The sequence below is a fragment of the Rutidosis leptorrhynchoides genome, chromosome 4 (genome assembly GCF_046630445.1).
Source record: "Rutidosis leptorrhynchoides isolate AG116_Rl617_1_P2 chromosome 4, CSIRO_AGI_Rlap_v1, whole genome shotgun sequence".
Lineage (NCBI taxonomy): Eukaryota > Viridiplantae > Streptophyta > Magnoliopsida > Asterales > Asteraceae > Rutidosis > Rutidosis leptorrhynchoides.
In genome coordinates this window covers 532,173,250-532,186,019 of record NC_092336.1, presented here as the reverse complement: position 1 = coordinate 532,186,019, position 12,770 = coordinate 532,173,250, and the positions used below count along the sequence as shown (strand labels likewise).

The window sequence follows — 12,770 nt, the reverse complement described above, 5'->3', positions numbered from 1 at the left end:
GACGGTTCAGGAGGGTTTTTGTGAGATGGTGGTCCAAGAGTGGTTCGAAAAACAGAAACAAGGTGCCGGAGTGATGGTTGTGAATTAAGATTAGGAGAGAGAGTAATAGTGTGGTGGTTTATGATCTTGAGTTGAGAAAATTGATGGTGATGGTGTCGACTAGATGGTCGTGAGGAGAGAAAAAAAATATGAGTTGTGAGGTTTTGAGAGAAGTTAATTTTAAGTTTTTGGTATATATTATAATACTACCTACAATAATAGATAATTAAAATAATAATAAAAAAAAGTCACGGGCCTAAAATTGGGGAAGTTGGCCGATCCCATCAGAGGAGTAATTTAATTAATTAAAATATATATTTTCTTTAAAAAAAATTCATCCTCATTTAATAATTTAATAATTATTTTAATAATTAAATAAGTCATGGGTTATAACAAAATGAAAAGGGATTTGACCAAATCTTGGGGGTTTTGGCCGAGATACTAATAGTACATATTTATTTATTTTTTTATTTTTTATTTTATACGAATATCAATATATTAGTTCCTTTCTCATAATTAATTACTATAATAAAATTAGTCAAATTTTGTGGTAGTAAAGTTATTAGAATTTATTAAATATGTTACTCCGTATTAGATCAATGTTATAGGAGTAAACATTCATTTTTTTTTGTTAGACTTTATGATTGAAAAGTTAAAAAAAAATATGAAGAAATAAGAAGAATTGGAAAAATCACTTTATGTCTAGTGAAAATGGTCTTTGGGTCCAGCAAATTTAGGGGTCCAATAATAGTTTTCATGTAGAGAAGAATTATTAAACTTATGGCAAATTAAAATAAACTTAATAAATTTGGCTCAGCTTTTCTAATTTTTATGATTGTGTGCAGGTCTTTTATTTTATACCTTATATCTATTTAAATCTCCACCGATGTGGGATGCAAAGAAGCTGATATGCAGACCAAACTTATCAAATTGTTTCAAACAAAATTAAGGTCATGACCCCAAGTAACCCAAGTGGCTCTTAACAAGTGGTGTTGTTTTTGCAGAAGTAAGAAACAACAAACAAAAAGTTTAAGTGGGGTTGGTGGTTTTTGTTTTTTTTTTACCTTTCTATATGCAGATATCTATATATATATATATATATATATATATATATATATATATATATATATATATATATATATATATATATATATATATATATATATATATATATATATATATATATATATATATATATAACATCACATTCAAACAACTTGATATCATAAATAATAAAATATAAATAATAAACGTGTTAGAATTAATATAACAGTCATAAAGATCTGTCGACACTTTTTCACGGGTGATAATTCGTAGTTCGTTGTTAATCAGTGACGGATAAAAGTCTTCGGAAAAATTTTAAATTTTTACCTTAATTATATTTATTTATATCGGTCATTATGGTATAAAATTCGGTCATTAACTACTAAATAAAAATTACATCACTGTCCGCTCTCATTTCTGGGTAAAATATAAAAAGTATTAAAACTTAACAAATAGTTTCTAAATACATTTTTAATAAGCCTCAAATTTATAGAACTCATTTTCGTATCACCCTTTATTTTAAAATTACATAAGTTTGAATTTAACTTGCTTAATATCGATCAAAACATCAAACGAGTATTACAATCATTTAATATTTATTTTTAATATACATTATTTATATATAGAGCTATATTTTAAATAATAATTATTATAATATCCTATTATTATTTTATTAATTTTTAATAACAACAACATATAATACTTCAAATTATATTTCGAATTATTATTTATATATACATACACACATATCTATTTACAATTAATTGTTCGTGAATCGTCGGGAATAGTCAAAAGGGCAAGTGAATTCATGTAAACTATTCCAAAGTTTTCGAGACTCGACATTACAGACTTTGCTTATCGTGTTGGAAACATATAAAGATTAAGTTTAAATTTTGTTGGAAATTTCCGGGTCGTCACATGTTTGTATGATATTGTGTAAAAACTGCATTTAAGAAACATATGTCGATGTAATATATTTCTATTATAAACCATTATGTAATGGTCGTGTGTAAACAGTATATTTTAGATTATCATTATTTGATAATCTACGTAATGCTTTTAAAACCTTTATTGATAAAATAAAGGTTATGGTTGTTTTAAAAATGAATGCAGTCTTTGAAAAACGTCTCATATAGAGGTCAAAACCTCGCAACGAAATCAATTAATATGGAACGTTTATAATCACTATGAACGGGACATTTCAGCTGTTATGGTTTTAAAGATGGTGGTTTATGGTGTTTGTAGGAGGTTGAAGGTGGTGACCGCAAAATGGCTCGATGGTTGAGGTGGGTTTGGTGGTGACCGGTTTGATGCTTTCACGATGGCAGGAGGTGGCGGATGGATCATGGTGGAGTGGGCTGTGGTGGCGGCGGATGTGAGATGGGTGGCGATGATGACCTCTAGTTCACAGAAGTAGTAGTATGTAAAAAAAATGATGGTAGTTTGTGTTCCCTCTCAATCTCTCGTCATATTTATACACATATATAATATGTATTATATTATATTAATTATAATATTAATAATAATAAATATAATATTTTAATTACCCACTAGATGATTTGAAAACATTAAACAGCAAAGCAGACGGATTCATTGTCCTCTTCTACCGACAGATTTACACGGACTATTATTTCATACTCCGTTGTTACTTAGTGGCGAATAAAAGTCTTCGGAAAAAATCCCAAATTTTTATATTAATTATATTTATTTATTTTGGTCATTATGGTATAAAATTCGATCATTAACTATTAAATAAAAATTACATTAATTATTCACTCTCAATCCCAAGTAAAATATAAAAAGTTTTAAAATTCAACAAATAGTTCATAAATATATTTTTAATAAGCCTAAAATTTATATAACTCATTTTCGAATCACCGTTTATTTTAAAATCACATAAGTTCGTTTTAACTTGTTTACTATCAATTGAATGACAAATGAGTGCTACTATCGTTTACTAAATAAATTCGAAATCAAATATAAATATTCAATGTACTATATATATATATATATATATATATATATATATATATATATATATATATATATATATATATATATATATATATATTACTTTATTTAACATAATTAATAAGTTAATATCATATATTACTTTATTTAACATAATTAATTTTAATAACTAAATAATATAATATTTCAAATTATATTTCGAATTAATATATATATTTATATTTTTAAATATATGTATCTATTTACAAATAGTTGTTCGTAAATCGTCAAAAGTGGTCGAGGTTAAATGCATTCATGAAAACAGTTCAAAAACCTTGAGACTCAATATTACAGACTTTGCTTATCGTTTCGAAATCATATAATGATTAAGTTTAAATTTGATCGGAAATTTCCGGGTCGTCACAAAAGCCAATTTAAATCTCTTGGATTTCTCAATTTTTTTTTGTTGTTGTTGTTGTATATGTACTCAAGACCAAAATGGCATATCATATTTTTATAGTAAATATTCCAACCGACTCAAAATTTGATTTATGAATCTTTTCGTTAAGTTAAAAAAGAAAACAGAATACGGAATAAATTTAATCAACTTGATGATCAAGTTATCAAATTTATTATTTAACTATAATTAATTAATTAAATCATATTAATTAATTAATTAATTCATAATTAACTATTTAACTTATTTCGTTACTTATTTCGTTATTTCATTTGACGTCTAGGTTTATATATGTGTGATCCCGAAGGCTCAAATAAATTTAGCCATACAGTTATATATTGTATATTGCACATTAATCTTACAGTTCGGTTGTTCTCTTGTTTTCTCATTAGTTAGATTCGAGGGGGTGCTTTGGGTTTCCCGATAAAGGTTTGTTGAGTTTGGCGGTGGTCTTTTGGTAATTCCTTACGAGTTTTGGTGTTTGCTGCTTTCAACCGTCTATCTGTTTTCCTTTGTAGATTTAGGGAAGTGTTGGTTGTTTGGTCGCCGACAGTGAGCGTTTGTGGGTGATATTGACGTCAATTGAGTGGTTTAATTGGTTATTGGCGACCTTTTTGCAATGTCCTTTCGTTCATGGTTATTGGGGTGGTGGTGCATTGTTCTTCGTTATTGGTACTTGTTGGTTGTGGTGGGCTGAACTTCTTTTTTCGAAATTACAAGTGATCGCTTTCAATATACTTTGCGTCAATTATTTGATGGAGCGTTCAAGCCATGTTTCAAGAAGTCATGCGTTGTTTGGTGTCATTAGTTTTTTTTTTCCCGCTAATTGTCTATATCACAATATCAATATCTGTAAGGTTAGTTTTATTTAATGTTACAATTATAACTAAATTGTTAGACAATTAAGATGAAATAATTGGTAGCGCAATTTGATCGTTGGATACATTCATATAGATTTGATAATGATTGTGCCAAGTGTGACTCAATTGATCTTTACATCATTTTAATTTAAATATGTTTTTGTTAATAAATGATGTAGAAGGGAGTGTTTGTAAAATTATATTTATATTTATAAATTTATTTATATCTATATTTTTATTAACGTATAATTTATATTTATATTTATATTGTCGTCCATTCATTAATCGGAATTTCAGTAGGGTTTCGAAGTACAAACATTGATTGGAACTTGTGGTTGCAACCCTTCTATACTCTTTGTAATTTTCTAGCTCTCACTAATTGTTAAAATATATTCAATTTTCCGTTGTTAAAAAATATAAAGAAAAAGTATATTAGTAGATATATTTCATTTTTCCGCTTTAAAAAAAATATCAATAAAAAAGTATATCGGTAAAATAAAGAAATATGATAGTATAAGTTTTTTCTAAAACCATAAGACTTAAAGTTCAGTAGTATCGAGTTAACTCATCAACTTTAAAGTTGTGAGTTCGAATCTTGTCGTAAATGATTTAACAAGTATATGTGTTTGCGGTTCTAATATAAGTTTGTCTAACTAAAAATATTACTCTGTATATTAAAGATAGAAAAGTTTAAGGGGCTGTAATATCATTTTATACACCTTAGGGGGCCTTACACGAATTTTCATAAATCACAAATCACTAGTAAGATATAGATATGTGCAATCATCATCCCTTCGCTATTGTAACGTCCGGTAGGAAAAAGAGCCCTAATTTCGCCGCTGATAAGAATCAACACCGAATTGAAGGCTTTTAATTAAGGTATTCTGTCCAATTCTTTCAGTTACCTTCGAATTTGATATAAAATTGCATTTATTCAGCTTATTTAATTTGTTTTTTTTTTCTGCTGAATGTATGAAATTAGAATAGTTGTGAATTATTTGTAGATCAATTAAAACCTTTTCATTCAATTTCGCGTATGTAATTTGTGATCTAAGCTATATTACACACAAACGCTCGATGCTTGAATTGTGGCGTACGGAATCGTTGACTCACCACATCGGATGCTTGAAAATCCTTTCCTATAATGCTCTTTACAGAGTTACCTATTGTAGTTTTTTAAAATATCCGGATGATAATTTGGTCTATGAGCCAACTTTAGATATAGACGTTGATAGTAAGAAGATTGATGTGCAAAGTGATATAGACGTTGAAGTTGTATCTTAATAAATAACGGTTTATGTTTTCAATTTTCACCTTATGCTTTAATTTTTTGAGTTATCTTTCAAAATTTTTGTGTGGAAATCATGTTGTTATTAATGGAATAAATAGACTGAAATATCACCCTCGAATGGAAGAGTAGCTAAGATTTGAGCTGTAATTGATGCCATTGTCTTTCCAAAAAAAAAAAAAAAAAAAAAAAAAAATCATCTTTGCAAGACCGAGATTGATTTTTAATCAAGAGATTGTTAGTGAATTCACTGACGCGACAACCCATGACAGTATAAGTTGGATAAAAAAAATTGTTGCTGTAATTATGTGTGTTAGGTTCAAGACTTTTTATTTGTGATAGGCACTTAAAACATATTTGTCTACATTGTGAGGGTTAAAGTCACATGAGGTTAACGAGGTCTGTATCTGTTTATAAAACCATTACAAAAAGATTCCGTAATTCTATGTAAAAGTGTTGAACTTGTGTCAGATTTCCTTTTTTTTTTTTTTTTTTTTTTTTTGTGAGTTGGGGGGAGGTGTCCGGTGGCATTTTGTTACTGAGAGGCTTGTATTCTATGTAGCTGGAGTTGGCTTTCGGTGTCCCTTAACCATGGTAAACATTTTTTAACATCTGAGGTAAAATCTTGGTCATGATATGCTTGCCAGTTTCTTAATGATGATGGAGTGTGTTGGGTACATTAGTCAGCAATGTGTTGGTGCTGGTATGTAAGTGACTCATGGTGGTTTGTTTGGTGAAAATAGTGTAATCTGTAGTAATGATTGGTGTTTGATATGATGTAAGGGTGGAGTATGATTGATATTTGTCTTATGGAGGATGTGGTTGCAATGGGCAGGGTGGCGGCAACAGTTGTCGAGGTGGTGGTGGTTGTGTTTGGTTGGATTTGAAAAATGAGTTCAGACAGCAGAAGCCGAAGTAGGAGCAGGAGCCCCATGGATCGCAAGATGCGTACTCAACGCAGCTCTTATCGTGATGCTCCATACAGGAGGGATTCTCGTGACTCCCGTCGGGGTTTCAGGTTTTTATTATATAATGTTGTTAACTTTTCTCTTTGACTAAACATTGAAGTTGGGGGTTGGTGGGACCAGGAGACAAAGATATATGTAAGAGGAATGTTGCTTTTGTGTGAATGTGTGGTTGTTCACATATATGCTGCTTACTGTATTCTTTACTGATCTTATTATTAGGAACTGTCATCTTTACCCCTAAATTGTCTTCTTTATGATGTGACTTCAACTAAAATCATTTTGAAGTGTTATCTGGCGTTAAACAAGTTTGCATATGTTTTAATGTACAAATGTGTTTTTAAACAGGATTCATATAAAGCAAAGAATATGTTATCAGAATGTTTATTGTGTCATACTATAAAAATTGAGGAATGTTGCGTGCAGCTTTTGGATAACACCTGTTGTTTACTTGTTTTATTTTCAGCCAAAATAATCTGTGTAAGAATTGCAAACGGCCTGGTCACTTTGCTAGAGAATGCCCTAATGTGGCTATTTGTCACAATTGTGGACTTCCAGGGTAAGATTCTTGCTGATGCACTTTTCATAAATTAGCCATATGGCAATTGGATAGTACTAATACTGTAATATATGATGTTTCAATTTTATCGCCTGCATCTCTGGACATATAAAACCTTACTTGTGACTGTGTTTAATTTATTTATGTGATGCTAATCTCCCGGAAGGTAATTCTTTCTTTGGTAGTCTTTATTCGCTAAGGACTGAACTGAACTGAACATGTTTTGACCGAGTTTTTAGAGTTGTAGTTAAGGAAAGAAAAAACATCTCATTCATTTTAATACACTTTTTTTGTTCAAATGGCATCTGAAATCTTTTATATCTGATGTTGTAAATCTACAATTGGTTGTTTCCAAATTATGCTTTCTAAATAACAGTAAATAGCTGCAAAATAAATCTTTAAAAAAATGAAAACAGTACATGAAGCAAACAACTACCATCCTTCTCCCCAAATATATGTTTATTTTAGTAATCGTGTCACATTTATTTAACATGTACTGTCTTGATTAGTGGTGGCATAAAAGGTGGGTTGGGTAATGGGTCAAAACGAGTAATTTACTGTGTGAGTACAGTGAGTTGAAATGGGTTGGCCTGACCTAAAACGACTTCTAATCTATACATTAGTGTGCCACATATGGTCACTTAAATTACTTAATTTCTCCACTTTCGTATTTGACTTTTTATCATAATTGAGGTGCTTATTTTCTTTTATTAACCATAATGTGTTATGAAACAGGCATATTTCTTCTGAATGTTCCACAAAGTCCTTATGTTGGAACTGTAGAGAGCCCGGTCACATGGCTGGGAACTGCCCGAACGAGGGCATCTGCCACACGTGCGGGAAGACAGGTCATCGTGCTAAGGAATGCACAGCTCCTATGATGTCACCCGCCGACATGCGCCTATGCAACAACTGCTACAAACAAGGCCACATAGCTGTTGACTGTACTAATGACAAGGCATGTAAGAACTGCAGACAAACGGGTCATCTTGTTCGAGATTGCAATAATGATCCAGTTTGCAACTCGTGCAATGTGTCGGGTCATGTAGCTAGAGATTGCCCAAAGGGAAGTATGGTTGATGATAGAGGTGGCCCACGTGGTGGTTTTGGTGATCGAGGTATGGGCGGTTTTCGTGACATTGTTTGTAGGAACTGCCAGCAAGTGGGCCATATGAGCCGTGATTGTGTTGCTTTGATGATCTGTCACAACTGTGGTGGAAGAGGACACCTGGCATTTGAATGCCCTTCTGCAAGGTTTATTGATCGTTATCCAAGGAGGTATTAATAGCATTGCAACATGATATGGGTAGTAATTCTCTTGCTTCACTATATGAGTGTTCTTACTATTATGTTATTTAAAGAAATTTGAGAATTTCAGATACTGACTTTGTTGAGTTTGAATTGAACTGTATTTAAGCATCAAGTTGTTTAGCTTGATGTTATTGCTGTATGTTTATTTTAATTTTTAAGTGGTGTAATTCAACTAATAATACTGGAGGGTTGGCTGTGTTACCGTTGAGTTTAGTTTGTTCAAGTTTTATCCTCTTCGGTGCAATATCCTAATCCTTAATGAGAGTTTATGTTAGTTAATTTTGATTGAAGTTGGTATGTAACGATCCTGGATTTTCCAACGTTTATTTATTAATAATTATTATTATTAATATTTGTGATTAAACGAATGTATGTTATTACATTTACATGTTGCCATGAATGCCCGTACTTGACTTTAAATGCCTGAAACGTCTTTGTGACACGCGAAACTTACACGAATAATATTTTCAAGTATTATTTACATTCATGATTAAGTTTTATTAATCATTTTGATTAACTAAAGTTTCTAGTTAATTACTTGGGCTTTATTGAACTTAAGTTGTTAAATAATTGGACTTGGGCTTTAATTAATGTTAATGGACCTATGAAGTCCACCCCTACTTCTTTAGTGGACTTATTAGTCCAATACTACAAGTAAGTATTACTTTCAAGTGTAACTAGTTTGATTAAGGAAATTAGAATCTAGTTACTAGTTTGGTTATACATCCTTCCCATGAAACCACCCATTTTAACCACCTTTTATGACTTTTACATGCAATGAACTAGTGTGTAATCCTCTTCCTCCTTCTCCCTTCACAACCGTCGGCCATAGGCCTCTTTAGAGGGGTTTTCATTTCATTTTTTTTGTATTACTTCTACTCACATTTCTCTCATTTCAAAACACACACAAAACACTTCCAACTTTCTCTCTTTTCTCTCTAAGTTGTAAGTAACTTGAACTTCTTTTTTTCTCTCTTTCTTTCTTGCAAAACCGTGGACTAACCACACTCTCATCATCATCATCTTTTGTTCTTTGATGTTGTTAAATTACTTGATACTTGTTAGTTGTTGTTGTTACTTAGTTACATGAAGTTTGTTGTAATTACTTACTAGTCATTATGAATCAAACTCTTTAGTTTGTTCATCATTTATCTTGTTTTAACAAGAACATACAAGAACTAACTTTCTAGTTATGTTCTACATATAATGCTTTAAAAAGATTTAAGTTCATGAGTTGTGAAAGCATACTTGTAATTCATGTTAGTAAACTTTAAAGTTTACTTTCTTAAAGATCATGACTTAGGCTTGAATCTTTAAAGTATGAAACTCATGAACTAGTTACTTGTTTACTTAGTTTATTCTTTACATTATGCACTTTAATTTCATGTTTGTTGGTTGTTATTGGTCAAGTGTTACTAGTTAATTTTGATCTCATTAATCTTGAACTAAAAGTTAACTTTGAAAGTTCAAGAACATGTAAGTAAGCTTTCTTTAACTATAACTTTGTACACTTATGTTAGATCTAGACTTTTGGGTCTACGATCTTCAAGATCTAACTAAGAACTATGTTCTACAACTTAAGATCTTGATTTCATAAGTTCACTTTCAAGTTTGTAACTTATTATTAGTTTTAAAGTTCATGTATGTGTTAGATCTAAGACTTTGATGTAACTTTGGTTCATCAAAACACTTGCAACACTTAAGTGAGTTGTGCTTCATGTCTTAGACTTACACTTGGGTTATGATGGTCAAACCTTGGTGAAAATGATGCAAACACATCAACGAGTTGTACACTTGAAGCTATATGCATTAATGATGAGAACCATGATAAGCATCGAACACCAAGAACCACCGGAACCTACTGACCCTACTGTTTTACTGTTTCTGTGTCTGACCCGTATGACCTGGGCTACTGTAATTATGATTTTCAGATAGATCTGTTTGAGTAGATAACTTTTCATATAGGACTCGTCTTAATCCGAGTTACGGTTTATGATTTATGGCCCTCCGATCGTCCCTATGTCCATTTAACGTTGTGCTGAAAATTCTGACCTACTCGCACTTAGACCGTCGCCTCGGTCAAACGAAGACGAGTTTGCTTCTGTAATTTTTACCACACTTAAAGGACTCATATACGGAGCCATGACCACTAGTCTCACCTTATTTCAGTAGGTATAGAGTCCGTGGTGACTGACCGAACTCAGCCTTTGTTTTAAACTCTTTTCATGAACGAAACTTACTTTACACCTTTTGTTTAATGATGATTGATGATGACCTTTAAGACCTTATTTACATACTTTTAAACCTACTCGGACGATTTACTGACTTAGTACTATTTGATTTAGGTTGAGGACTTTCCGGACCTACACACTTGCTTATTTTCCCGAGTCATACTTTACCGCTACTTTATCATTGTGAGTTATAGCATTCCCTTTTTACTTTAACTTATTTTGGGAACTGAGAATACATGCGGATTTTATGTTTTACATACTAGGCACGAGTACTTAAACTTTATATATGTGTGGGTTATATAATGGCAGAAACATTCCCTTTAGCTCGGTAACGTTTAGTCATTGGTTTTTGAACGGTGAACGCGAATCTTAGATATGGATCCATAGGGTTTGACATCCCCACTCGGGCTAGTAGCGCTAGCATTTAACGGGTGTTTAATAATTCGTAAACATACGCACTTGCCAAGTGTACTTTCAGGGGGTATAAACGTTAAGTTAGTTACCAAGTGCCCACGGTTAAGCATATACTTTATCATACTGTTTTGAAACGCTATTTGTAGCACTGAAATCTCGTGGCCTACCTTACATACTGTTATACTTAAACTAAAGCTCACCAACCTTTGTGTTGACGTTTTTAAGCATGTTTTTCTCAGGTGCTTAAGGTTGCTTCCGCTGTGTGCTAGTCTTGCCGTAGACACCCGCTGCTCTAGTGTTATCACCGCATGAACTGTTTATCTTGCATTCAAACTTTAATACATTTGAAACTATGTTTTGTAACGACCTAAGGGTCACATACATTTATTCATGCTTGCTATTCGTAGAAGCATACTGTTGGTGTAAAACATTTGATGTCGATTATGACATCACCTTTTTATCGTGAATGCAACTTCTTTTATTACAGCATATAGTACTTAACCTTGTAATGATCCTGTTGTTGATGATTCGTACACGATGGTTTTGTACGGGGCATCACATTTGGTATCAGAGCATTGGTTGTAGGGAATTAGGTTGCATTAGTGAGTCTAAGACCGACCCGAGTAGGATTCACTAATAGGACTAATCTACAACTTGCTAGTTTACGTGTTTCTGCTGAACTTACTGCATGCCGCTGCTTACTTTTACTGCTACATGCCGTATGCTATTACATGATTTCACTACTTCATGCTATTATATGCTTTCGATTGCATGATACTTGTCGTTATTGCCATGCTACTTACTGTTATACATGATTTAGACTGTTGGCCTAATACGTGCTTGCTTTATGACTTACTGACATGGAAAATTTATTTTTCCTTGTTCAGATGTCGGATATTCCACCTGCTATCATTTTGGGCAGTTCAGACTCGTCAGCCACCCCACCTGCTGCTGCTGCCAACACACCGATCCCGCTACCCACGAGTGACCTCGTCGCTTCATCTTCCGGGACTAGCAGCCAGGCGCCTGCCCCAGTGGTTACTTCTAGCGGAGCCCAGGACCCTTAGGAGATTCCAGCTCTATCTGCCCCCGGACCCTCAGGATCACAGCCCCGCTCCGGTGAGATTGTGATTCCCGCGGAATTCGGGGAAGGTCCGTTCCGTAACCGGTATCGCCATTGGTGCCGACGCGCCCCTGATGGACGTCTCATTCCGATCGAACCCGCTAGGTATAGACAGATGATGGCCGCTCGAGGAGAGCCAGTTCAGCTACCAGTGCAGCCACCACCACATGATTCGGACGACCCATCATCCGCTGATTCTTCATCCGATGACACATCCACAGACGACTCGAGTGATGATGACTCCGACGAGGAGGACCCCGATGCACCTGTTCAGCCACCCTCCACCCCGCCTAAGAAGCGGTATCGCTTCGACGGTACCATCATTCCGGGGATCAACGGAGGACGAGCCTTCACTGACGCGTTTGGTCAGCGTCGTAGGGTTACCGCCCGTAAGAGGCTTGTGTCGTACCCTGCGGATCCCTTCATCTGTAAGCCTTACCGCCTTGCAGCCTCTACGTCTGGAGCCGGACCCTCTGCACCACCGGCACCACCGGCACCACCTGCACCGCCAGCACCGCCTGCCCCACCA

The 12,770-nt window shown here is 33.5% G+C and overlaps 1 protein-coding gene across 1 annotated transcript; it reads left to right on the top strand.

Annotated features, from left to right (window-relative positions):
- The first annotated feature begins 6,153 nt into the window (after positions 1 to 6,153).
- LOC139845026 (uncharacterized) lies at positions 6,154 to 8,717 on the top strand. The gene is made up of 3 exons (XM_071835242.1): positions 6,154 to 6,656; positions 7,070 to 7,162; positions 7,898 to 8,717. Exons 1-3 carry the CDS (start codon positions 6,529 to 6,531, stop codon positions 8,445 to 8,447), a joined length of 771 nt encoding a protein of 256 aa, XP_071691343.1. The 5' UTR covers positions 6,154 to 6,528; the 3' UTR covers positions 8,448 to 8,717.
- The last annotated feature ends 4,053 nt before the right edge of the window (positions 8,718 to 12,770 follow it).